Source organism: Phyllostomus discolor, chromosome 6 (genome assembly GCF_004126475.2).
Source record: "Phyllostomus discolor isolate MPI-MPIP mPhyDis1 chromosome 6, mPhyDis1.pri.v3, whole genome shotgun sequence".
Taxonomy (NCBI): Eukaryota; Metazoa; Chordata; class Mammalia; order Chiroptera; family Phyllostomidae; genus Phyllostomus; species Phyllostomus discolor.
Window position 1 is genome coordinate 78,199,982 of NC_040908.2, and position 27,542 is coordinate 78,227,523.

A 27,542-nucleotide genomic window follows, 5' to 3' on the forward strand; every position below is an offset into this window, starting at 1 on the left:
CACACGCTTTATATCCACCTCCCTGCTTTATGTGTCTCCATAGTTATTACTTCCATCTAACATACTACATAGTTTACTTATTTGATCACTGTCCTTCTGTTTCCACTGTCCTTCAGTTACATCAAGAATGTAAGCTTCTTGATGGCAGATTTTGCCTGTTTTGTTCACTGCTGTATCCCTGATGCTTAGAAGAGTGTCTGGTGCATTCAACAACCATCTGTAAAATGTGATTTAATGAGGGCCCTAAAGAAACAAAGGGCTGAGACCCCGAAGGGACTGATTTTAAACAAGAAGACACACATCTCTTCTTACTTTAAGCAGAGGTAAGAATGTATTCAGATAAGTTTGTGGGCAAAAATTTAAGTATTTTTCTCCTGATTGTCTCTATTTCTCTGGGAAATAGAAGACACAGAGAGAACTTCAGGACAGTATAATGAACAAAAATGCCAGCTGTGGAGAATGGGAGAGGGAACTGAGAAATCCTAAGCACTTCTACAAGTAGGGTGGACTGGCCAGGAGTTTCTGGGCTTCGTTCTGGGAGCGAAGGAGAAGCCCTACCGGCTTTACTTTGTTTGATAGTCCAGATGGAATTAAAAACCTGGATTTGCTTTGACACCAGTCTACCTGGCTGCGCAGGGCTCTAATGACGCCACAATGGAAACAAGCCAATAGCCGTAACGCGTCTCAGTGACGAGAGACCGCAGGGAGTGGTTTGCATACCTAGGCGCAATGAAGCGGCTGCCCGCTGGGTGGCGCCAAATTCCCGGGGAGGTCCTTCTTGGGCCCCGGGTGGAGGTGGGGGGAAGGCGGGCTGGAGGCTAGGGAGCTCACTGCGTCAGCTGCTACTCACTGCTCCGAGCTAATACCAGCTGGGACTCACCCGCAGCTCAATGCTTGTGCCCAGCTCAACTTGTCCAACCCCGGAGAAAAAGCAGGTACGTGCCACCGGTCGGAGGCTGGGGAGGAGTGCGGAGGCCAGTGCCTTTGAGGCTCAGAAAGTGAGGTGTCAGCGATTGCCTAAGGCAGAATGGGCACTAGAAATGTAGCATGAGTGCCAGCTGCTCGGAGGAGCTCCAGCTGCGGATGCCAGTTGTGTGGGGGTGCCTGCCAGCTGAGAGCTCAGGGTGCCAGGAAGAGCTGTCTGTGTGCTGATCAATGTGTTCCAAGGAAATGCTGCTTGGCAGGTCCAGGTCTCTGTGCCCTGTGTGGTATGTGGCCTGGGAGTGCCGCCTAGACACTGTCAATCCTTTCCTCAAGTGGGCATGCAGTTCATGTCCTCCCTCCTCTTAAAGGGACAAGGTGGGGGGCTATCTCTGGTCAGTTTGCCAAAGGGAATGGGGTTGGCGGGAAGGCAGCAGTTAAGTGAAAGCGGAGGTTTTCCACCAATCCCAACCAAAAAAAAAAAAAAAAAAAAAAGGCATCTTTGAAATTCTCGCCAATACCAAATCAAAAGCAGGCGGGGAGTGCATCATGGACAGTAACTTAGCCATGGGAAACCCTGGCCAACCCATTCTAACTGCTCTGAACATTTACTTTCCAATCTGGGTGCTTCTAGAATGGGGATAAATTGGAGACTGTGGAGATGCTCACCTCCCCAGGCATGAGGATGAGAAGGTCCCACAGGTTGGACCCTGTAAGGTGAAGGAAGGAGAACTGGTTGAGCTGGGGTTCGGGCACCCCACTTCTCTGATGCTGTAGATGCATGCCAAACTGGGGTAATCACAGGGCCTGGAATAAGGGCCCAGACAAGGGCGTCCTCTGAAGTGCATCATCAGGACCTGAGCTGAGTCAGTAGCCTGTCCCGAGACAGGGTGGAGGCAAGTTTCAGGGACTCCCAGTTCACAAGAGCCATCGAGAAATAGACTGACAGCCAACAAGAGTACCAAAGCCTGAGAGGTTAAGAATCCTGCTCCTTCTTCCTGTGATCCTTCCTACCCAGGGTCTGTGACCTTGAAATGCTGAGCACTCCTACAGGTCGAGTGGAGCCACTCCAGAGCAGCTGGGCTTTCTCCTAGTAGCCTGGGGGAAGCTGCACTTGCTATATTTTTCTAGGCAAAGGAAGAAGGAGTCCAAATGGGCCTGTCCCTTCTCAGTTGGGTTGGCTGGACAGCTGGGAATATAGCAAGCAAGCCTTGGAACATACCGGCTCAGAGAAGCACGGGGCTGTTCTCTGGCATTGGAGCAGGACGCTTCCAGGGGTAGCACAGAGGCCTTCTTCTCCCTAGGAAGTTTCACCTGGGGGTGCTATTAAAATACTGCCATCAATTATTAAGTGGAAGTACGCAATATAATAATGACCACTTATTGATCTCTTACTATGTGGCAGGAAATTGACATTTTATTTAACCCTTACAGTGGTGAGGTATAGCATTATTATGACTATTGTTCCTGGTTTACAGATAAAATAACTAAGATTCAGATAACTTAAGTGACTTGCCCAGTGTTTCAGAGCCTAGAAGTCCATTATAAAAGAGTTTGGACTGAAAATACTGGCAGCTAGTCTCTTCTGCCTCTTTCTATCTGTGTGCCCTTGAGCAAGCTGCTATCCAACTTGAGGTCTTCACCATCTCAAAAGTAAGGAAGTCAGACTAGCCCTATGGCTTCTTCCTCTCTAGTTCTGTGACAGACACCTGCTTCTCCCTATTTTTGCCTCAGTTCCATCCCTTGTCCCACTACCCTCTTTCCAGTTGTTTCACCTTGAATCCTCCTTCTGTCCCATTTCAAAATGTCTCGCATTTGAAGTCTTCTTGGGTCTCCTCACTTGGCACAGGCCATCAGGACAACCCTTTGAGGGAGGGCCTGTCCCTGCCCCTTTAATTTTCCCTGGGCTTGTAATGCATGTGAGTTGAGCTAACTAGCCAGCTCTGTGAGGTCAGATAAGATACTATATATATCAGAGTCAGTAACCCGAGCACCGGATTACCCAGCCTAGAGTCATACTCCAGCCTCCAGGCTCTCCACTGCGCTACTGGCCCAGCTGGGGAAGGAGAAGCCCCCAGATCCTGCCCATTGCCCCTGCAACACAGGTTAGTAGCTGCCCCTTTAATACCTGAGGTTCACAGGGATGCTGAACAGAGGGCCCTGGACTGTCTGTTTGGGGGAACATTTGAGAGACTGCCCTATCAGGCGTAGGGAGGTGCTGTGGGCAAGACTGAAGGCTGGAGGTCAAGGACAGATGAAGAATGAAGTCCTGGAGGAAAGAAAGAAAGCTGTTCTCCCCCTTTGAGGAGGCAACATGAGAGTGTCTGAACAAAGGTGTCTGGAAAAGGAATTTAAGGATTCCAATGCTGCCTGGAGGCCCATCTCCATTGCCTTTTCTTAGAAGTGTAGATGCCTACCCTCCCAACCCCAAATCAGAGAATCACCAAACAGAGACTCTACCCTGGGCCCACCCACTTCTTTTCATTCAGGATTCTTGCTGTAATCTCCAATCTTTTTATTTTACCTCTTTTCCCTCTCCTCTCCCAGCCCTTGAGACTGCAAGAGAGACAGAAATGGACCCAAATTCCCTTAGATGACCTCCTGTCAAGGCATGTAAGACTATTAGGCACTAAACTGATGGGTCACTGGCTCCTAGACCCTCAGAGATAGAGCTGCTAGAGTGACAGGCTGGGAGAGGGACGGGGGCAGGTTGAGGTGCCTGGGGGCCTGACATGAGTAGACAGATCTAGATCTCCTGGATGATATGAGCACAAATATCCCCACCCCAAATCTTCACTCTACCTGCATCCTCCACTCCTGTCAAGATATCCCTGGACTCTCAAGTTGACACTTGTGCCCAGACAGTGCCTGACAGGCTAACAGTGAGGGTCAGAGAGTATAGATGGAGACAAGGCCCCTTTCTCATCCCACTCTGCCCTTCAGATCAGCACATCAGCAGTACCTTATTCCTTCACAAATGGCTATGGGAAGTTCTGACATCACCACTGTGCAGGTTCCCAAGCACCTGTCAGGACTAGCTGGTTCTTCTCACTCACCTGTCCTAGACATGTGAGCAGGAGGAACTGAACCCTGTTGAGGCATGTCTCTGAAACCCACCTGTGGGCTTTCTATCCAGGCAATAACAAGGCATGCTTTCACCCCAGAAAGCAGGGCAAATCTGGGCAGAGAGGGGTCAGGAAGACAGCTGGGATGTGGGGCATTACCCATCCTTTACCCTGGATGCCAAGAGTGCCTAGGATTCCTTGGGAGCAAGTCCTCCCCTGGCTGAGCAGGTTAGGGAGCCTTTCACATAAGCAACAGGAAATGACAGTGGCAGATTGCAAGGGGGTTGGATGCCCCTGGGGTATAGATTTCATTTTAACCCCTGACTCACTCAGCCTGGGTACCTTGGGGAGTGAGCCAAGCTGCAGCAAGGATAGGAGGCTGGGGCACATGTCCATAGAGCCTAGTGCCAGGGGATATGCAGGAGCTTGGCACTGCAGGTGAAATAGAGGCCTCCTGGACCATCTCCATGCTGATAAATATTGTACAGGAGCTCAGGTTGCACCTGACTTTGCTTTCATTCCCCTGCAGTGGAAACTCCACAGGGCTGCTCCTGCAGGAGTCTGTACCCACCATGTTGTTACCTAGACAGTGATGCCTCCATCCTATACTACAGGTCCTCCACTGTGTGCCAGCTCAGGGAGAGCTCGGGATGTTATGAAATGAGGGGCAAACTTCAGAGTGGCTGTTAGACAGGTCCCAGTCCGGCTCTGCCACCCTTTCCAGTGTGATCTTGGGAAATCCACATCACCTCCACAGCTTATGGTTTCCTTACCTATAAATGGGCATATTATTAATAGCACTTACTGCAGGGGTATCAAACTCATTTTCACTGGGGGCCACATCAGCCTCACAGTTGCCTTCAAAGGGCCGGATGTAATAATAGGACTGTACAAATGTGACTACTCCTTAACAGTTAAGTGAGAGCTCGGTGCTGCCACTGGGTAAAAACAAGGTGCCAGGCTGGATAAAACAAGGTGGAGGGCCAGATTCAGCCCATGGGCCTTGTGTTTGCCACATGTGACCTACCGCTTAGAGCAATGTTGAGGATTCAGTTAGTTAAACACAGTATCCCAGAAGTCTTAGTGTCGTTTTAAGCTTCAAAAACTTCAGAAGTATGAATGCGAAATGCTTCATTATTTAAATTTGTCTATCTTTAAATTTGAATTAAAATATTTTCTACTTCAATTTAATATAAAAAATTAAACCCTCAAATGATGCTTGTAAGTTTGAGGCAATTTTTCTTCCAAAAGAATTAAAGCTTAAAACTGCACTAAGATTTGAGGGACACGGTATGAAGCATACTTACCGGAGCACCAGGCATGTGGTGAATGCTGTATATGAAGTACTCAGCATGGTACCTGATTCCGAGGTGTTCGGTACCTGTTGGCCAGGGTGATGGTGCTTGGCTCACATATCCCATCAGGAAGCTGAATGCTCTGTGCAGAGGGATGATGCTGCCCCTCCCAAGATGGGGGAACTGAACAAAGTGAGGAAAAACTCTAACAGGGCCGGGAAAAGTGGGGGCACCTCTGTGAAGATGGCATGGAAAAGGGGCTGGGAAGGTGGACTGCCCCTGCTGTCTGAGATGGCAGGCACCTGGGGAGGCACCTCCTGGAGCCACATGCCTGTACTTGCCAGCTCTGAGGAAACAGTGAGAGGTGCCAGGCAGTAGGGGCCCCACACTGGACAGGGAAAGGGAAGGTGGTGTCCCAGCCAATCAGCTTGCCTCCCACTGTCCCAAGAAAAGGTCATTCAGTTCAGGCTGTTGCTATGGCAATGAGGAGACTCATAGCCATGTAAGTGCCAGTCCCGTCCCTGTCTTGTGCAGCAAGGATACTGCCAGGGCCCTGGCCTGTTTTCCCACCCGTGTTGTAATCTGCAGCCTCCAGGGTCAGCCCTGCCAGGTAATGCCAAGGGGTGCCAACCTGAGCTGTCAGCTCACCTGAAAGGTACTGGCACTTTTCTCAAGAGTGAAACAGGACGGGAGGCAGGGGAATAAGCATACTCAAGCCTCAACCCCATAGGGACCCTCTCTCCAGACATGGGAACTGTAAGCCAGCTGTCAGTGCTGAGACACAGTTTCCAGGGGTCTGTAAATGATAGCATGACCCCTCACACCCAGGGCTGCTGTTGGGAGTGGGAAAGTCTGTCAGTTGGCTGCCAGATTGGAACAGACAGGAAAGCAGGGATTTAGGAGCTCTCCTGGACTCTGTAGTTCTAAGGTGTGGCTCTACCTCTAGCCCCCAACCCTTCCCAAGGCTACTCATTAGCTGTCCTACAGTTGTCTGTCCCTGTGCAGGCTGTACCTTGTATTGCCCTAGCATTTCTGCATCATCAGCAGTGCCAGGAGAGGTCGTGGGCTCTGGGCACTGCCTGCAGAATACCAATTTGCTGGTACCTTGTGTGGGGGTGGGAGAGACAGCCTGGGAGGAGCCATGAACTCTTGCCCTGGAGGATTATATCTGATTGGCGCTAGGTTCCCAGAGCCAGCTCCTGAGACCTGGAGTTTCTATGACTTTGAATTATTGATGAAAGTCTCATCAATACTGAAATAGAGCAGGGCTGAACCCAGCCCCAGCTCCAGCCCCAGCCACCTGTTCCTCTGTCCCACTCTCCCACAGCCTCCCTCGCCTTCACTTTCTTCCTTCTCTATATCCAAGAAAGTTAAGCAAATTGAGGAAAGCTTGTGGTTTCCCCAATGCTGAATAAGGTCTTCCTACAGTTACTTCCCTAAAAAAGGGGTGAAACGTTGTGCTGGAGGTAGGAGCACAATGGTCAAGGGAGTGTACATGAAGGTAGGGGGCCCCAGGCCAGGTGGGAAAAGGGTAGACAATAAATGTGGGCCAGTCTGGACTGAAAACTGCTGGCAGGGCCTTAGGAGTTTTGTTCCGGGACCTATATGGAAGTTGCTACCTGTTGATCTACCCTTGTATCCATCCCAAGCCTTGCATGGACTGAATTTCTGCTGCTCTCTGCCAAGTCCTCAACATGTGGGGATTGGCACCAGCTCCTCTCCACCCTCATGGGCTGAGCTGCCAGCCTAGAGCAGGCTGCAGGCTGCCCAAGCCACTGACTGCTAATGATTAGACTGTTGCCACTGCCCATTCATCAGTTCATTTCACTGGGGGCTACAGAAGAAACCTGGGCACTCAGGGCTGAGATCAGAAGCCACCAAAGCCAGGCAATAGCCAGCCCTGGATATTATTCATTGTAGGCCTACAAAGGGAGGAGGCCAGAGGGCTGCCTGGCAGGGGCTGGGGAGGAAATAATAACTGCTGTCACTGTTGAGTGCTTTCACATGTTATCTCTGATCCTCACAACAACCCTGTGAGGTAAGAATCATGATGATGATGTTATACTCATCACCATACTTTACATGTGAGAAATTGAGGCTCAGAGAGGTGAAATGACTAGGCAGGGGTGTCAAAACTCATTTTCACCAGGGCCACATCAGCCTCGCAGTTACCTTCAAAGGGCCGAATGTAATTTAGGACTGTATAAGTACAACTACTTCTTTTTTTTTTTAAAGATTTTATTTATTTATTTTTAGAGAGGGAAGGGAGGGAGAAAGAGAGAGAGAAACATCAATGTGTGTTGCTGGGGGTCATGGTCTGCAACCCAGGCATGTACCCTGACTGGGAATCGAACCTGTGACACCTTGGTTTGCAGCCTACGCTCAATCCACTGAGCTACGCCAGCCAGGGCAGTACAACTACTTCTTAACAACTAAACAGAGCTTGGTGCTGCTACCAGATAGAAACATGGTGCCAGGCCAAGATAAAACAAGGTGGAGGGCTGGATTCAGCCATGGGCCTTGTGTTGCCTCCTGTGAACTAGGGCAAAATCACCCAGCTAGTCAGTCACAGAGAGAGTTAAAAAACTACCCCCTGCACACACTACTCTGAGAGTCCCAGGTAGCTCTGCCCTCCCAAACCCCCCAAAGTCCCCAGTGGCCCTGGAAAGCAGCCTGACCCTCCATGCTCCTCCCTCCAACATGTCTTGCCCTCCAGCTCCACTGAGATAAAGCCCGTGCTTTAGGGTGATGAGGGGACTCTGGGGGTCCCAAGTGAACCTAAATTTTATGGGGAGCAGTGAATCAAAGTAAAGTGTAAAGAGCACTGTGCTGGAAATAGGAAAGACCTGAATTCCAATCCTGGCTCTGCTAGTGTGTGACCTTGGGCAATTCAGTGTCACTTTTCCCATCTACACACCATGGGGTTTAAAATGGAAAAAACTGTACTTGAGCAATAAAAATAAAAAATTTAAAAATTTTAAACAAAGGATGACCCTTTAGGGCCCTCAAAACTCAAAATTCAGACATTTTGTGTTCTTTCTCCAAATCTATCCCAGCTGTAAGGATTTGGGATGGATACAGGGAATTCTGTCTACAGTGCAGGACTTTAGCCTCTAGGGGGCCCCCCACTGCACATCATTATCGCATAAGTATTTGGGATGGATATTGGTTGGTAGGGGAACTCCTGAAGGCCACTGTGCCCTAACTCCACTTAGAAGACCTAGATCAGTGAAGAGGTGGATTCCTACCACATAAGGATTCCCCTACCGCAGCAGGAGACCATGTCCAGGGAAGAACTCTGGGGTGGAGTCAGAGACCAAAGTCAAGCCCCCTCTCTGCCACATGCTCACTAACCTTCACCTCCCCCTAGCTCCCATTATTTTCTCATGAGCCTCCTTTTCCTCACCAGGAATCTGACCAAATAATCCTCAGGTCATTCCAGCTCAGACAATTTTGATTCCAAAAAGACTTCTCCTTATCCCATAAGTCAGAAGAGAGGGAAATGGTCTTAACTTGAACTGTCCAGTGTTCTCAGTCCAGAGGGTGAGGCGGTGACATCCCTCCTTCTGGGGAGTATCTGTAAAAACTGAGGGGAGGAAGCCAATTAGGTCTGGGCTGGAATACCATGTGTGGCTTGGAGGGCTACAGGGAGGACAGTCCCTACTCCCATGTTTGGGTTTTAGATGGGATCACTCAGAGAGGCTGGGATGTGCTGAGACTAATTGCCCTGTGTAGTTTATAAAAGCCAGTGTCTTATATGCTGTCACTGAGGTGTGAATCCATGGGTGCATGCAGACCTGCATTCACATATGTGTACATACATGCATAGGCATGTTTTTCAGTGGCAGGCCAGCCTCTTGTGGAAATAGACTATGTGGCCCCTGGATGAGATCTAAGGTTCTGGCCAGCTGGGGATGGAGAGCAGGTACAGTTGGAGCCTGACACCTGGCAGGGTCCTCTGACAACTGCTTTCCTTGTCTTTCAGCCCATGAGGCTCCCAGTCCCCACTGAGTGCAGCCCTGAAGGATGTCCCAGCTCTCCTCCACTCTGAAGCGCTACACAGACTCGGCCCGCTACACAGATGCCCCTTATGCCAAATCAGGCTATGGCACCTACACTCCCTCTTCCTACAGGGCCAACCTGGCTGCTTCCTTCCTGGAGAAGGAGAAGCTTGGTTTCAAACCGGGGCCACCAACCAGCTTCCTCACCCGTCCCAGTACCTATGGCCCCTCCTCCATCCTGGACTATGACAGGGGCCACCCCCTGCTGAGACCAGACATCATCGGGAGTGGTAAGAAAGCTGAGGGCCAGACTTGGAACACTGACCGACCTTCAGGGAGTGGACTCAGCGGGGGCAGTGGATTCCCTTATGGAGTAACCAACAGCTCCCTCAGCTACCTGCCCATGAATTCCTGCAACCAGGGGATAATTCTGACCCAGAAGAAGTCAAAACAGTCAGTCAGACCTGGCCAGAGATTTCTCCAGCCTTCGGACCTCAGATAGCTACCGGATAGACCCTGGGAACTTGGGCCGCAGCCCCATGCTGGCCCGCACACGCAAGGAGCTGTGCGCCCTACAGGGGCTCTACCAGGCAGCCAGCCGCTCCGAGTACCTCTCTGACTACCTGGAGAACTGTGGTCGAAAGGGCAGTACACCTCAGGCCCCTCCCTCACGAGTCCCTGAAGTCCTCAGCCCCACCTACCGACCCAGTGGCCGTTCTACTTTGTGGGAGAAGGGTAAAGGTCAGACTCCTGGGCCCAGCCGCCCCAGCTCCCCAGGGCGAGACATCATGGTGAGTTTGCCCTTTGGGGACCCAGTGATGGGCTGGAGAGGCAGCCACTGAGATAGAAGAACCAGGTTGAAGGAAGGATTCCTAACTCTGTTTATGATCAAAGACAGAAGTTTTCTTCTCACGGCAGCTACAGAAAGTCATCTGGGCATGTCTGATGCCTTGATGGCTCACTGCCCTGCTCAGAGGCTTTCCCACTTTCCCCAGGAAACCCAGTGCAGGACCTGTGCACTTGATGATGGTCCAGCAGTGCTCCCAGAAATACTCAGTTACCCCGTATACACTGCCATTTTTGCCCTCTACTTTTCCACCCAACATGTCAGGGTCTCATGCAGGCCCTACCCCATCCTGGACTGGATGCTGAGGCCCCAAGACCACCAGTGTTCCCTCTGGTAAGAGAGGTCTCCATGTTTCTTGTATCTCTTCTCTTGCTCAGGTTGTCATTTCCCAGCCTGGAGACCAGGCTTAGCATTTGGGCCTAGTCACTGAAGAAGAGGGACTCTCCTCTAATTGACACTGGCTGGGTCAGGACCAGGGTACCTGGACAGCAGTCCTTATCTTGTTGTTGGAGAAATTTTTGTCTAGGGCTTTAGACAACCTGATACCTCTATATTCCAGTCCTATCTGGGCTGGAATGAGGGAAGAGGTTCTGCTGGAGACTGAGCAAGACTGACATGGTCTCAGTCACATCTAATCTCTGAACACACCCTTCATGGAGCACAGACTACATTCTGTCTTTTCTCTAGTTTTGGTAACCCATTAGGTGCGGAGTGCTCTGAGAATGAAAAAAAATGGTGTCTCTAGATCCCTCACCATGTACTTAAAGCAGCACAGAACTCAGCTGGTCTGCTGACTGCATGTATGGATGGTGAATGGGTAAATTAGTGGGTGGATGGATGGATGGTTAGATGGGTGGATGGCTGTATGGCTAGATGGATGGGTGGGTGGATGGGTGGATGGATGGATGGATGAGTGGATGGATGGATGGGTGGGTGGATGGATGGGTGGGTAGATGGGTGGATGGATGGATGGATGGTGGATGGATGGGTGGGTGGTGGTGGGTGGGTGGTGGATGAGTGGATGGATGGATGGGTGGATGGATGGATGGAGAGATAGAGAGATGGGTGGGTGGGTGAGTGGATGGATGGGTGGGTGGGTGCATGGGTGGATGGCGCGATGGTAGCTGGCTGGCTGGCTGCGTGGCTGGCTAGCGCGCTGGCGTGTGGCTGGCTGGTGGTTGGCGCGGTGGCTGGCTGGCTGCGTGCTGGCTGGCTGGCGCGGTGGTGGGTGTGGCTGTCCTGGCTCGTGTCTTGCTGGTGGCTGGCTCGTGGCTGGCTGCTGGATGAGTGGATGGATGGATGGATGGCATGGATGATGGATGGCTGGATGGAGAGATGGATGAGAGCTGGAACGGGTGGGTAAACAGATGGACAGGCTAGCATATGGGCAGAAGAGTTAGCTGTTTTGTCCCCTTTATGCACCCTCCCCCTACTCCTAGGACATGTGCCTTTTTAAAGAATAGCCACCTCCAACAAGCCAATGTTGCTTAGTGGGTTTGTCCAGATAAACAGCAGTAGTGCATGATAGGGGTAGGGCTTTAGGTCCAAGATCTTGAAGCTCAGAATAACAAAGGGTCTGGAGAGACAACTTGGCTGACAATTACCTAGAGAGTCTTGGCCTTGGTAGGCTGTCTGTGAAGTGCCATGGGCACACAGAAGCTCACGCCTGCTAGGACATCAGACCCTGACAGGCAGGACTAGCTACACTGGAGAGCTCGTGTAGAGGAGAATGGGAAACCACAGAGCTGACCTGGGAGATAAGACATATGTGCTCTCAGAGAATGTATGTGTGGGTCGGAGCAGGATTCACTTGGGCATGTCTGGTGTTTGCTCATCTTGGAGGCAATTAGAAAGCGACTCTCAGTGGAGGGGCTTAGGTCCTAGAGGTGTCTGAGGGGCATCCCCTAACTCTGCTCAAAAAAGAAGGGTTCTTTATGGTATGCAGTGTTCTTCAAAGTGGGGTCTGCAGGCTTCCTACATGAGAATCACCTGCAGGGCTTAATTCAGGAGCCTGGGCTCCACTCAGATCCCCTGAATCAAACTCTCTAGGGACAGTTCCTGGGAATCTACCTTTTTCCACAAGCTCTTCAGGTCATCTTTAAGTACCCTGAGGCTTGAGCTGGCTGGGTACCTCAGTTGATTGGAGCATCATCCTGATACACAGAGGTTTCAGGTTTGATCCCTGGTCAGGACACATGGGTGTTTCTTTCTTTCTCCTTCCCTTTCCCTAAAATCAATTTTAAAAAAATTAAGTACCCTGAGGCTTGAAAACATCCATTTCACAGATAAAGCACAAACCTCCCTGCTTTCCTTGGGCATGTCAGACTCCACTGGAACTCTGCCTCCTTCCACACCAGACATATCCCAAACCTCCCTGGAGTCTGCTGCCTCCACCCCATCCAAAGCAGACACCTAGCCCCACCCTCCACCCCCACAGCCACGGTGAAGGGAGTTTTGAGAGAGGACCTCAAGGGAATGGCAAATTGCCCTGGGGCACACTTAGCCTCTTCCCTTCCAGAAACAACTCACAATCCACTTAAGTAATGCCAATAATGCTGTACTACTCAGCGTTCCACTCTGAGCTCAAGGTCAAAAAGATATTGTCAACCAGGAAAGGCTCCAGTGGGTCAGTGATGTAAGGCCCTGATTTAACTGCATCCCCTCTCCTCCCCACTCTCATTCTCACTTTCTGGAGCTGAGTGCAGTTTGCTGAGATGAGAACAACCCTGCTCAGGGGGTCTGGACCACTTCTTTCTAAAACCCACTCATTGTTCACATTGCATTTAGGGATCTTACCTTATTCATTCATTTACAGGTGCTCAGCTTATTAGCACTGTAACCTCAGAGAAGTTCCTTAACTTCTAGCCTGTTCCCCAGGTAAAACAAGTGATCAGAGTCCCCAGTTCCAAGATTATCATGAGGAACTGAAGGTTATTTGTAAAAGGGCCTGGCATGTGCTAGGTGCTTAGTGAATGTTCATCCTCTTTATACCCTTTCAGGAGGCAAGGGATGTGTGAGTCTGGTTCCTGCCCTCAGTGTAGTCACATTTAACTTGGGGAAATACGTTCTTAAAACAATTAAGGACATAATAATTCTGCAATAGGAGGCAGTCCTCATTGTTTTCAAGTGTCACAGGTAGTAGGAAAGGGAGAGGTCTTCTGTGGCTGGGGTGGGCTATGACTGCTGGAAGGAAGTTTGCCTCTTTACCTTGGACACTCCCCATCTAAGCTCTATTTCCTCATCCATTAAAGGGAAGCAAGAATGCACATGGAGGACCTGAACCCAGGGCAGTGCTGTGGGAGAGTTTCTGTACACTTAGAGGGAAAGGTGACAGGAAAGGGGCATTTGACAGCTGCCTAGAGTGGGAAGGGTAGCAGCCCTGGGAGGAACAGACATGAGAAAGTGCATCCTGTAGCAGAATCCAGCCTGACCTGACTCCTCTGGAGACCAGGGGCAACTGACTTGAACCACAGCTGGCATTCATGTAGGAATGGTCAGCAGCTGGCCTCCCCCAGGATAGACAGTTCTAACCAGACTCATTCCCCTCACTCAAATAACAGCCAACATGAACTTGCACTATCACAGACTCAACTAAGCACAGTAAAGAACTGGTGAAGGGGAGATGTGAATTCTGAGTAACCCTCCATGCTTGCAGAAGCCCAAGAAAATGCCAGTCCACAGGAGTGCAGCTCAGCCTGGGATAATAGGGGCTGCCCCAGGCTCTACCTTCTGTTCAAATGCAGACTACAGGCATGTTGAAGAGGAAGAATGTGATGGTTCAAAACTGGTATTAAAAAAGAAAAAGTTTTCACTATTCCCAGTGGGGACTCCAAGCCAGGTGGGTTGGCCCTGCAGAGAACCAGGAGCCCAAGTACCCAACCTGGTAATGTCCCCCTCCACCCTGCCTCTTCTGTTCCCTGGGCCTCAGGACAAGCTGTTCCCCAAGAGCCCTGCCAGGGCTGTGCTTTAACCCCTACAATCCATCCTAATCCTCCTCCCCTCCACTCCCTCCAGCTACTCCCTCCTCATCCTTGGCATTCTGCCTGCCAGCCTCAGCCCTGCCTTCTCCCTGCCCTTCGCAGGCCACCTTTCCTATCCCCAAGAGCTGGGAGTTGGCCTGGGCCCTCCAGAGCAGTCATCAGGCCAGCTGTCTGCTATTCAGATGCAGAGCCAGGGACTGAGGCTCAGAGGCTGGTCCAGCCTCTTCCCATGTTGTCTCTTCCATGCCCTTGCCCTCTGCTCTGGGACCTGCTGCTAGGAGCAAAAGGTCTGGAAATCTAACATACCTGGGTCCTATTTGCCCCAGGGGCTGCTGACTCATCTCTTGGAGCTCTGGGTTCCAGCTGTTCAGTGATAGGAAGAGTATATTGTATAAACTGAAGTCATGTGATTTTTCTCTTTAGTGGGACTTTAGACTTGACTGCTGCCATGCAGTGAAGGGGAAGTACTCCAAAGAGACAAGGATGACAAGGGCTACCCTAGAGCTCCTGAGTGAGAAGTGTGGCCCTCCTTTCTTATCCCTTGCCTTCTCAGTTTACTCAGACAGGATGAACTGCATCCCTGTTGTCTTGTTTATCCATCTTGGCTGCCTAAAACCCTGGGGTCTGTCCTCACACAGTCAGCCACATTGAGGAGGCTGAACTTCCTGAGGGTTTGAATCTGTGTTGACAGCAGGAAAAGGTCACTCAGAGGAGATCTTAAGCCAGAGGAGGACCCTTGGCCAAGACCAATACCAGCTGCTGAGAAAGAAAGGACAGTGTTTGTGGTCTGTCATTAGAGTCAGCAAGTCACTCATGTCTCCATTCCTTGAAGACCATCTGTGACCTGGCCAGTGGCTCTGGTGCTGCCTTATTTAGATTCAGTTTCTCAATTAGGACCCACATATCCTCCCTGCTTCCCCCTCCACCCCCTCCCCAGGATGTCTTCATGAGTTATGTGGTGCCAGGGTGGAGTTCAGCAATGCAGAAGTTAATCCAAGCCTGGAAAAATGTTCCCTGCCCCTGGAGGAGCTCTACTGACTATTGGCTATAGAAATGAACACCATGTTCAGGGCTCAGAGCTGTACACAAGTCCCCCTGCACCCTCTTACCTCAATGGGAACCTAAAACTGGTACTCTGAACAGAGCTATAAGTGAGAGGAAAGTACGTGGGCCTCTAGAATCCAGCTGGTTCACTCCAGACTGCCCTGAGGCTCAAAGCAGTAGGGCTTTTGGCCTCCTGGGGTATGAGTGATGCATGGAAGCAGGGCTTCCCACTGGCCTTTGCCCAGCCCCCAACGAGGACTCTGAACCCCTACCAGTACAGCCTGTCTATCAGGCCACCAGTCTGTCTGTCTGCAGTGATAATAGCAGCTGTGTGCAGGAGCAGGGCCACTAAGATCTCAGGAAGCAGGACACTCTCAGTCTTACCCTCACAGAGCTAACTCTGACTTTATTTATACTCTTCCCATGCCACAAAAGATTTGAGGTGTAGAAAATTACTTACCTACAGGGAAAGCAGACTAAGCACAGGCTCTGAGAAATTGCAGTCTCAGGCTATAAGAATGAACCCTATTCAGATCAGGTCAGTGTTTTCAAGTCACAAAAACTTGAAGCCAGAGCCAGATTCAGAGTCCAGGAGACTAAAGTCATCCCTCAGTATCCACTGGGGATTGGTTCCAGGACCACTCCCCAGACCCCTCATGGATACCAAAATCCAAGAATGCTCGATTCTGTATATAAAATGGCATTGGATTTGCATATAGGCTATAGCAGGGTATGCCTACACATTACTTCATTCATGTGGATTGTGTAGCACTCTGCATGTGGTAAAGTCATGTTTTGCTATTTGAAACTTTCCAGCATTTTAAAAAATATTTTTTACGTGAGGGTAGTTGAATCTGTGGATGTGAAACCCATGGATACAGGAGGCCAACAGTATATGCTTTACCCATTCCACTTCAAGAAATGGCATTAAAGAGAAAGGGTCTCAATGGGCTTGGCTAGTTGAGAAATAAGCCACAATTCTTTGTTGGTTGTGCAGACCTGCTTGACAAGATGACTTTGTGAGAATTCCTTCCCCTCCTCCCAGACTTCTCAAAGAGCTCCTGTGTAAGAGCTTTCCTCATCTGGGCTCCCTGCTCCCACCAATGCCCATAACCTTCTGCATCCTAGGAAAAAGGAAGAGAGCATGCTGGCAGAATGCTAGGGCATTCTGAGGTGGGAGTAGTCACATTGCTGGCTTAAGTCATAGGGAGATAGGCCAAATGCACCAGTGGAAGAGTGCCTGGTGGATACTGCATCCTGCAGCACCCTAATTCAACATGCAAACTTGCCCCACCCTTTGAAGCCTAGTGGGACTTCCATGATGCCCTGCAGAGTCTGGTCGGGCCCCTTTCAGAGATGAGATCAACACCATTTATTAAGAACCCACAACCCTGTCCCTCGAGGAGTTTCAGTGTGATGGCACAATCAACACACAATCTAAGACCATTTACAGAAGAAGTCTTAGAGGCACTTACAAAACAAAGCCAAATACATTAAGATAAATTAATACAGTATAAACCAAATGCTAGCAGATTGAAGGTATGTTGTAATGGGGTATTTAAAGCTAGGTGGAGTTAATTAGAGAAGGTTTTGTAGAAAACAAAGCCTTCTCTAGTTTATAAGGAGGTAATTAACAGGCACCAGGATGGGCATGCTAAAATCTTCTCATAGTTGTTAAATGCATGAGTTTTGCTGTAGGACAGGTCTGGGTTAAAAGCCCCACACTGTCATTAATTAGCTTTGCAGCCCTGCCAAGTTATTTGAACTATCAGGGCTTAAGGTTCTTCATCTGTAAAATAGAGGTAATAGTTACAATGCCATTGTTATTATGGAAAGTAACTGGAATAATTTATCTACAGCATTTAGCCAGTGCCTGGCATTAAGTACTTAATCAGTGGCAGGTTTGTTTAAGTGAGAGAAAGCAAATGCTAAAGCAGAAGAGCAGTTTGGCTGGCAGCAGGGATCAGGAAAGAGAGAGTGTATTAACAGTGGAAGGAGCCTACAGACAGCCTCACAGACAGGGCTACCTGAGGCTTCTGGACTGGATGCAAGAGTCAGGTGCTCTAGATGTTTCAGAGCAGAAGAGTGATGTGATCAAATGCAATCATTGTTACAGATGGTGTAGGACTGTGGTTGGAAAGACAGGTGCATGAAGAAAAGAGCTGTTGTGTTTTGTCCAGGGTCCAGGTTTGGTCACAGGCAAAGACAGTGACTGCGGGAATCACCCTTCCTAACATTAGCACCCTCTTTTGTCACCAAGCAGAAGGCCCTGAAGCTCCTGCCTCCTGCCCACTCCTCCCACCACCACTGCTGGATCACATGCTGGCAACCACCTGTGCTTCCCTTCATTGCTGGGTGCTCCCCAGCAACCACGAAATTGCTGTTTTGTGGGTGGCCTAGGGTGCAGCCATACATATGTCCTGAACACATCCCCATATAACTATAATCATGTGTGCAGAGCGAGTGTACTTGTGGGGATGAGCACGTGGAGAGGAACAGAAGGAGGTGACAAATGAGTAACAGCACACATTGCTGCCTCTCAGAGTATTTTTTTAAATGCTAAAAATATTGGCTAAAAATAGCAAACTCCCAGTCAAGATACTTTGTCTAGGCAGATTCTCGGTGGGTCCCTGATAAGTGAGGAGGGTGGAACACCAAACAAAGACCTATGATCTTCAGGCACTACTGCCCTTAGGGTTAGAGTTGTACCATCAACCCCACACCAGCTGAACACCATTTCCCCACCATTAAGTTCCTTTATCCCCATCTTCAAAAAAGCAAATCAAAAGTTGAGATCCTGTGAGATGGAATTGAGTAATTGGGTAAAAGAGACCAGAAAAGGTTCTTACATGGGGTCAAAAAGGGATAGTGACCTCCTGGACCTTATAAAATGTGAGGCATTGCCTCTCTCATAATGGGCCAAATTAGGACTGGAGCAAGGAGGGGCACTCAGTCAGAAGTCTTGAAAATCTATCTCTTTAACCTGGGAGAATGGCCCCTCACAGATTTTGTGGATGATGGGTCCAAAAGGGCCTGAGTGCCCCGCCCCCTGCCCCCAATGCTGTACAAAACTTTGTGTGTAAGTGCATTTCCCCCCTAAAAGACTACAGAGCTCTCATCGGATCGTCAAAATGATCTGCAGCGCCCCCTCCCCTACAAAAGCTTTAGGAGTTATGTGCCGCCTTAGGGGAAGAAGCTCACCCGGCTGACACTCGGTCTTGGGGACTTGTCCTCTACGGGCGTCAAAGGCAATTTTCCTGAGTCCCAACCCCGAAGCCGGTCCAGGACTCCATGCTCCCCTCCTGCCCTCTCTTGAGGGTTGCAGGTCTCTGCTACCGGCTAGGGACTGCCCGAGCCGGGACCAGACCCGTGGGAGGCTTGGCTGGAGGATTGGCTGGAGTTGACTAGGTGGAGAAGGGGGCGGGGCTGGCTTCGCCCGGGTGTGACGTCACAGGGCCCGAGGCGCCTGCGGAGCTGCCAGTCCGCTGGGCCACAGGAGCTGGGTGCCAGGGCGGTTGGCGGCGCGCGCCCGGGAGGTTGAGGCGGAGGAGCGTGCGGTTGGCCCGCTGTAGCGGTTATCGACGGGCACAGCGAACGGTGTCCCGTGGGCCCCGCCGGTCTTAGCGTCGGGACTGTAGGACCGCGCGGTACACCCCCACACCCCGCGCCCCATTTGCCTACGTTAGGCGTGGGGCGGAGCCCGCCGTCCACCCCCCAATATGCGCACCGCCTACATGGTGACCCTGCCCGAGGATGCCCTCGCCGCCCCTTTTCCCTCCCTCGCCAAGGAGCTGCGGCCACGCTCTCCTCTCTCCCCCTCCCTGCTGCTCTCCACCTTCGTGGGGCTCCTGCTCAACAAAGCTAAGGTACGCGGGGCCCCTTTCCGGGACCCCCATGCAAGGGGTCTGGGGTTCCGCCTACTCCCCAGGAAGCCCACCTCTCCCCGCGCCTCGAGCCCGCCGCGCGCCCAATGCCAGGGCACGGATTCTTCCCAGACCCCACCGCTCCTTTCCTAGGGTCTTGGCAAGGAATGCCCCCACCCCAGGTGATTTCACATTTACTCGCAGCCCCCTCCCCTCCTTGAGGTCTCTGTCCCCGAGTCCCCCGAGTCTTCCTCCTCCTCCCCCCCTCCATCGCACCAGGTTGTTCTTGGGATCTTAATTCCTGGCACCTATCTGGGTAGGTGCAAGAAAGGATAACCTTGACTAGTTCTCAGCGTGTGAGGGAACAGGCAGCACGCTGAACTCTGCTGGTGTGACTGGTGTAAGGCCAAAACTGCTGATTTTGGCTGAAAGGCTGATTAGAAAAGCGCAGCTTCCCTCATCCCCACTGATCCCAAAGGGCTCCCTCCCAAAGGGTCGGTAACAGGGATCCTTTGACTCTGGGAAGGGCATGGGGCTTGCAAACCAGTGAAAAAGGGCAAGTTCCTTTTTCTTCGCAGCTGTACCCGAGTCTGCTATGTGGGTGCCTCATATGAAGTACCCAATGTAGAGTAATGCTGCGGCTAATGGTGGGCGCTGCCCACGTAGGAAAGGAAGAGGAGGCCAGAGCTTGACAGATCTTATGTAACAGGCACCAGCTCCCGTGATGGCAGTGCATGTACGGCTTGTGCCAGGGCCACACCAGGCTCCTTGGCTGCAGCCAGGCCTCCTGGCTGACCCTCATGACACAGGTGAAGTAACCAGAAAAGCCCTTTACTGGGGTCTTGAGTGTGAAGACACAAACCTCAAGCAGACTTTCTTATATGGCCCATATACCCAGGTGTTTCCTCTGCATTAACTCATTAATCCTGAGCCCCCTGCTCCTTCACTGGAAGGTGAATCAGATCTGTTTATTGTCTGTGAGGGTGGCATCCACTCTCTGGAACAGTGGCTGCTGTTCAAAATTAGGTTTGCTGAGGGCTAATATTAAGGAAGTTCCTGATCCAGACTTTCTCAACTGTTTACACATGAGTTCCAGCATACCAGCTGGAGTCATTCCTTCTTTCCAGGTGAGAGGCTAGCTGTGCAGGGTCTTGCCCAATTTCTGGTTTCTCCCTGTCAGCCCTGAGGTAGGATTGTTTTCCCAGCAAGAAAGGTCACTCTCAGGACATTTCATTCCTCTCTGGAATGAAAAGTGCTGACTTTCTCTGAAGCTCCTGATTGCCTATTCATGGCAGAAAAATATCTGGGCTGGACATGCAGCAGCCCTGCTGTCCCCTCCACTCCCACCCCTTGACTCCTGTTATCCAACCACCTCATATGTAGAGCACTTAGAAATTGGTGTGTCGTTTTGAGCTCAGGAAATTTTAGACAAAGGCATGACCCCCCCCCCCACACACACACACCCCTCTCCAAAAAAAACTAAGGCTCCTAGCAATTCCTTAAAAGAACAACTCCCCACCCGCCAGGCCATTAGTAGGGTTAGATCCTCAAGCACAGTGACTATGGATGATGACAGGTTCTTCTTGACCCTCACTCAGCTGAGTCAGAGTTAGTGTCAACACCATGGAATGCCCTACCTTCACTGGTGCTGAGTGACTAGTTTCTCAGCTGAGGGCCCACACTGGTGGATGTTGACATGGTCACCAGTGGTAGAACGCTTTTCTTCTACATCCTGTTTAGACAGATGTTGTCTGAGGCATGGGGGGTAAGAATTAATAAAGCACTGCCAAAAATGTGTAGAGTGGGTGTTTCTGTTGTGGGTAGGTTTTAACGTTAATCCCGAATGTGCAATACAGAGATTTCTGCAATGTTTTTACTGGGCCCCAGGGGAATACTTCTCTGGGTCTTCCTGAAAATGCTGATAAGGTCTTTGTCCAGGATATTCTTTCTGTTGTGACCCTGTTACTGAAACATCAGAGTTTAGACTGTCAGAAATATAAGATTCAAATTTTGTGTTTGGGTCCATATACAGCTAGTCTTGGCAGAGTTCTTCAAGGATGCTTCTACCCTACCTGCTGCCAACAGGTTTTTCTCACTAGCTGCAGGTGGAAACCAGGTCTCTTCTGGAGATATTTCCTTCACTACCTGTTGGTGTTAGACCTGATAACTGGTGAAGAAGTTTCCTCTTACTTGTGGGATCAGCATGTCAGTTCCTGGGAAGAGCCCTCCTTTGGCCAACCTCTCTCCTCCCCGCCTCCTGGAGTTGACAACCTTCTGGGCTTTGAGCTATCAGCACAAGGCATGAGTAATTGCAGCTAAGTTATTTCAAGCTCCTCTTCTGATCAGGGTTGAGCTGGTTGAGCATGTCCCAGCCAGTGTTGCTCCAGAGTTGCTTGCTCCTAGGCCCCCTCTCTGAGAGAGGGGGTGGCAGGTTCATCTATAGACTGCTTCTTTAATACTTTGAGCCTGAGGTTTTCTTATTCCTTGGAGGTAGGGCCAGAATTAGCCATTGACGTGGACAAACCATGCTGAGAGTCCACCACTAGCACCTGTTCTCTTTCCAACCCCCTCACCAGCCTCCACAGTAGGGACAAAAGCAAGAATGGTACCTTTAATCAGCTGCTTGCCTCTCTGTTGGCCATAATCTGCCATGACAAGGATTCCCAGCCAGTAGCCAGTCAGGATGTTGAAACCTGAGTCAGGCAGGGAGGATTCTCCCAGGCTTTAATCAGCCCTCAGGACCTGAGCTTACTTGGAAAGAATTCCACCTGTCTCTAGCCATTCATAATAGCAGGCTGACTTGAGGTTCCCACCCACCTCACCCCTGCCACCCCTGCTGAAGATCTAAACTTAGTTAAAATGTTGTGTCATTGAACTTTTCAAGACTTCCATGAAGTGCTCATTATGACAGCTGCTTTACATATTGGACATCTAAAGGTACGAGTATTTGAGATAGTGTCTGGATTTGGGACCTGAAATTTGATTCCTTGGGCCAGGAATCAAATATGTTCCTGAGTATAGGAATTCCTAGTCTCTAGTTCTAATCTCCAGGCGTCAATATAGCAGAGAATGAAGAGTAATGTAAAGATGGGGGAAAGACATAATCAATAAAAGAAAGCAAAGTCCTGATGAGTATTTTTGTTGTGGATTGAAAATTACAGGTATTCCTCAATCTTCTTTCCTGCAAGGTATGTAGACTAAAGTTGAAGAGAACCTAATACATGTGGCCTGATGTTCATGGCTCCATTGGCAGAGAGTTGCATGAGAGAGCCTAGCACAGGCCTGACCTCTTTGCTTTCAATCTCATATGCCCTGTATTTTCTGATTACAGAATCCTAAGAGTACCCAGGGTCTGGCTGGTCTTCGAAACCTTGGGAACACGGTGAGTTCTTCTCAGCCTACTTCTTTCCTGGGGGTATACCCTACTGTCCCAACTGGGCCAATCTAACCAGAGTCCTCCCAAGGCTCTAGCAGATTCCCTGCCCCCAGCAGGGGACACTGCTAAAGGAAAGTTGCCCTTATAAATGTCAGCCTAACTACTTTCCTGGGTCTTTCTCCTCAAGAATATCTGTCACTTCCCACCCACTTCTGTCCAGCTCACCCACACCCTTTTATACACCTCTATAGTCAATAACTAATTATGTCATCTGTGCCAACAGTGGGAATTTGCCTCACTTCTGCCCCTTTCAGTTACAAGGAAAGGAACTTGAGGCCGAGGGAGGATTCATTTCTGGGGTAGATGAGTCTGAGGGCCTTTGGTACTAAGTAAGTAGAGATGCCAGACAAAGTCTTTCTTCCCCTACCGATCGTCTGGATCACATCTTGCAGTGCTTCATGAACTCCATTCTTCAGTGCTTGAGCAACACCCGGGAGCTGAGAGATTATTGCCTCCAGAGGCTCTATGTGCGGGATCTCAGTCACAGTAGCAATGCACACACAGCCCTCATGGAAGGTAAGGAACCCATCCATGGACATAGTCCTACTTCCCCTCTGGATACTTTTTCTAGTCTACTGTTTCTATACTAGTAGTCGTGCTTTATATGTATCTCTCCTATTGTTCCTTCTTTGGCTACTCTTTATTGGGATTCTAGTTTCTGAGTTGCTTATAGAAAATGTGTCACCTGTTCTCTACCTTCTACCATCTCCTTGTAATAGAATTTGCAAAACTAATCCAGACCATTTGGACTTCATCTCTCAATGATGTGGTGAGCCCATCTGAGTTCAAGACCCAGATTCAGAGATATGCACCGCGCTTTGTTGGCTATAAGTAAGGGCCTTGCAGGCGTGCTCCCTAGGGTGGGTGGCAGCAACAGCAGCTTCTTGGGACAAGAGAGATGGCTCACTCTCTTTTCTTTGGGTTCAGTCAGCAGGATGCTCAAGAGTTTCTTCGCTTTCTTCTGGATGGGCTCCACAATGCTGTAAACCGAGTAACAGTGAGGCCCAAGTCCAACCCTGAGAACCTTGATCATCTTCCGTAAGTAAGAGGAGAAACCTATGGGAAGCAAAAACTTTATGAACTTGAGTTTTGTTTTTACTTATGTCTTCATGGGTAATTATTTGAGAGAAATTTTGAATATTGAGGATTTAGGTTGATAGACCTTAGACTTATCATGGTTTGCACTCTGACACAATTGTCTTCCTCTCTCTGGTTCCTAGTGATGATGAGAAAGGGCGACAGATGTGGAGGAAATATCTAGAACGGGAAGACAGTCGAATTGGGGGTAAGTGCATGAAAGGGGGGAATGCCTGCTTTTTCTGTTAAGGGCATTTGCCTGAGCAAAGCATGAAAAACCCTAAGAATTGTTCTCCCAGGCAATCTTTTTTCTGCCCAGTATCAAACAAACTGAGGCAGAAGCAGTAAGAAACGAGACATGTGCAGAAGACCATGTGCTCACTTCCTCATGTTTAAGCATCATGTGTCCTCCTCTTCCCCAGATCTCTTTGTTGGGCAGCTAAAGAGCTCCCTGACGTGTACTGATTGTGGTTACTGTTCTACAGTTTTTGATCCCTTCTGGGACCTCTCATTGCCCATTGCTAAGGTATGCACCCCTATTGCCTCACTTTTGAAACTCCTACTCTTATCCTTTGGTGGTGTTGACCTCTGACCTTTACTTTTTTCCTCTCTCAGCGAGGTTATCCTGAGGTGACTTTAATGGACTGCATGAGGCTCTTCACCAAAGAGGATGTGCTCGATGGTGATGAAAAGCCTGTAAGTCATCCTTCATGATAGCAATTTCCAAGATTGATCTCTGGGAAGACACTACCACCACAGATCCAGCTCAGGAGTTCCTGGATGCACACAGTCCTCTCCAGTTCTGTTTATCATGTCTTTCAGACATGCTGTCACTGCCGAGCCAGAAAACGGTGTATAAAGAAGTTCTCCATCCAGAGGTTCCCAAAGATCTTAGTGCTGCGTATCCTTAAGATCCATCAAGGCAGAGACTTGACTTTAGAGAGAGTCTGGTGACAAGGGGCCAAGGTGAAGGCCAACAGAGTAGGAAAGGGGGGCACTTAATAGCTTTTCTTGTTTGCTCTTCTGTTACCTGAGGGGTGCCTGCCTTCCTAGTACCCAGTTTCCTTTATTTTGTCTCTGTTCTCGCCACCCTGTCTGTCCTTGACACACATCAATACCAGATCTGAAGCGGTTCTCAGAATCCAGGATACGAACCAGCAAGCTTACAACATTTGTGAATTTCCCACTAAGAGACCTGGACTTGAGAGAATTTGCTTCAGAAAACACCAGTGAGTATTTTTCAGCAGGAAGGGAAAAAAACAAGGCAGCAGTATCTAAGACACAGATGGGAGGCCAAAAAGTGGAGGGAAGCTACTAGAGGATGAGTATTGAAAACTAGGAATAGAGGCAGGAGAGGGAGGGAGTGACTCAAGGGCTTGAAATCCTGTTTCCCCCTCAGACCACACTGTTTACAACCTGTATGCCGTGTCCAATCACTCCGGAACCACCATGGGCGGCCACTATACAGCCTACTGCCGGAGCCCAGTGACAGGCGAATGGCACACTTTCAATGACTCGAGGTGAGACATACATCTCAGACAGGTCACCTGGCTGTCAGACACCTGTGCCTCACCCATCTGTAGGGCTTCCACCTTGACTAGACAGAAAAGGTCAGAGCCAGAAAGCTATGGAACACTGAGTCTTCTGCCCAATTGAAAACAACAAGAGGTTGGCCCTGAGTATACACTAGAAATTAGAGATGGACCCTCATACTCCCTCAGCCACTCAGCTCTGTCCCGATGGCCTCCTCACCAGGGCTCTGACTTCCCCATGCTCTCCCCACAGTGTCACATCCATATTCTCCAGCCAAGTGCGCACCAGCGACGCCTATTTGCTCTTCTATGAATTGGCCAGTCCACCCTGCCGTATGTAGCGACAAGGAGCTACAGTGCTTTTTCCCTTCCTCGTGGTGGTGGCCCCACACCCTAAGTTTTTTTTTAAACAAACAACAACAACAAAAAAAAAACCCTGACAAATGAGAGAAAAGCAAAGTGAAATAAAGCTGCTGAGCAGGAGTTGCCTCGGCCTGGTCAGGCTCTGGAGCTGAGAGCCAGGTGCTCCTGAGCTATACCAGGGAAGATCAACAGGACATGGAGACCAGAGCCAGCACAGTACCTCCTTGACTTCTCTTGTTTGCCTTTTTACACTTTTGGTTTTTTCCTGAGTGTAATAAGCCACAGCAGTGTATGGGGAGATCCTCCTGAGAAGATAGTGCCCTCTGGAGTCTGCTGGGAGGATCGCTTCCTGGAAGAGCCATGCCTGAGCCTGGTATCACTCTTCACCTGGACCCTGCTCACTGGTCCAGAAGCAAGAAAAACACCCATGAGCCAAGAGCCCTCTCAACGCTGCTAACTCCAGGGGGACAGACCAGGGGACATCTTTGAAAAAAGCTGTTTTTGGTTTTTAAAAACCCAGTTTTTTACAATTACCCTAACTAATGTTTTCAGACTGGACATGCTCTCCTTCATACCTCTTCACAGCTGGGATGTTGTGTGAGTCAATTTTGTGGGGTTTTTTTGTTTTTTTTAATTCTTCAAATACAACTTTGCTAATGCTAGCCCCCAGTGGTGCTAGATAGGTGTTGTCCAGGCCCCAGGTACAGCCACAGTAGACCTGGAATCTAACAAGTTTTGGGGTTTTTTTGTTTGTTTGTTTTCAGGGATTTTTAAAAATGTTTTGGAATATATCTAGTTGCCTCTAAAATTTGTGCCTTATAGCATTTGGGGACTGGGGAGTAACTGTCCTTCCCTGAAATGCCACTTCCCTTTCCCTTATGCCATGTTCAAACTAGCTGGGAGAGAGAGAGGTTATGCCCTTAGCTCCTGGCTTGTTTGCATTGCAGTGAGATGAAAAATAGGATAGGTACAAGGATATTTCTTATGATAATAGTGTATCAAGTTCTCCCTGCCCACTTCCTCTAACTCACCCCTGGTCTACTCCCCAGCTATTTGAAGGATAGCACAAGCTTCTTATCCCTAGAGCCTCTTTCACCTTTAATTTATTCCCTCTTAACTGCTTTTTCTCCCTGACGTTCCTTCCCCACCCCTACCTTCTCAGAGCCTCCTGGACCAAGTTTCTCAGGGATGCCCATGACACCCCTCAGCTGCCCCTGGCATCATTCTTCAGTCCTACCCTCAGGGCTGGTGCTTGAGTGTTTTAAGACATCTTGCCTCAGCCCTGTGATTCTTTCCCATGAATATGATTTTGCCCTAAGCAGTTGGGCAAACTTCTTTGCTATCCCAGGGAGTAAAGCTGTTCAGCACCAAGGCAAGAAGCTCTATGCATGGAGCTGGCCTGGCTTCTGCCCCTTGGAGTCAGGAGTTTTCCGGTGCTCCCAGGAGGAGGCATCAGAGAAAGACACCCTGAATTTAACTGTTAACTGGCCTGACACCGTTCTCTGGGGAAGACCTATGAACCTTAGCCAAAGGGCTAGTGTACACTTGTTTACTGTGTAAGCAAGAGTAGAAGAACATCTAATGTGCAGCGGAACCTTGTACAGAATAAATAGCTTTGAGAAATACATTGGTACTGATGGGATCTTCATTTGGGCAAGGGGTGGATTTGAATAAAGAAAGAACTCCTAGCATATTAGTGGCCAAATATTTCACTGCTTCAATCAGATTGTAAAAAGTTGCGAGTTCTGGGGAAAAAATTACCCACTTTTTAGTTTAAATGTTTCTGTTAAAAAGCTGAAATAGTACATATTTTGAATACTTCCATCTGGATTCACTGATAAACATATTTATTGATATTGTGAATGCCACACTTATTTATATACTCTTACTCTTTTGAGGATAACATTTAGGGGTGAGGTGTCATGTCATCATTTCTAACTATTTCAGCATGCATCTCCAGAGCACAAGGACACTCCCTCATAACCTAAACACTCTTTACACCTAAGAAAATGAGCATATCTAGTAGACATTTCTTTAAATGGACTGCTTTTTAATTGCTGGGGTGGGCACTCTGGTGGTTCTCTGTTGACTAACTTGGGTGCCTGTAGCTCTGACCTG

General features: G+C 49.5%; 1 protein-coding gene across 1 annotated transcript; it reads left to right on the plus strand.

Annotated features, from left to right (window-relative positions):
* Positions 1–785: 785 nt before the first annotated feature.
* On the plus strand, positions 786–27,049 carry USP2 (ubiquitin specific peptidase 2). The gene is given in 14 exon segments (XM_028515618.2): positions 786–935; positions 9,267–9,730; positions 9,732–10,073; positions 22,348–22,398; positions 22,845–22,968; positions 23,172–23,283; positions 23,380–23,490; positions 23,673–23,737; positions 23,952–24,055; positions 24,145–24,225; positions 24,352–24,430; positions 24,651–24,758; positions 24,929–25,049; positions 25,315–27,049. Coding segments are annotated over 13 exon segments (1,809 nt in total). The 5' UTR covers positions 786–935; positions 9,267–9,307; the 3' UTR covers positions 25,403–27,049.
* Positions 27,050–27,542: the final 493 nt, after the last annotated feature.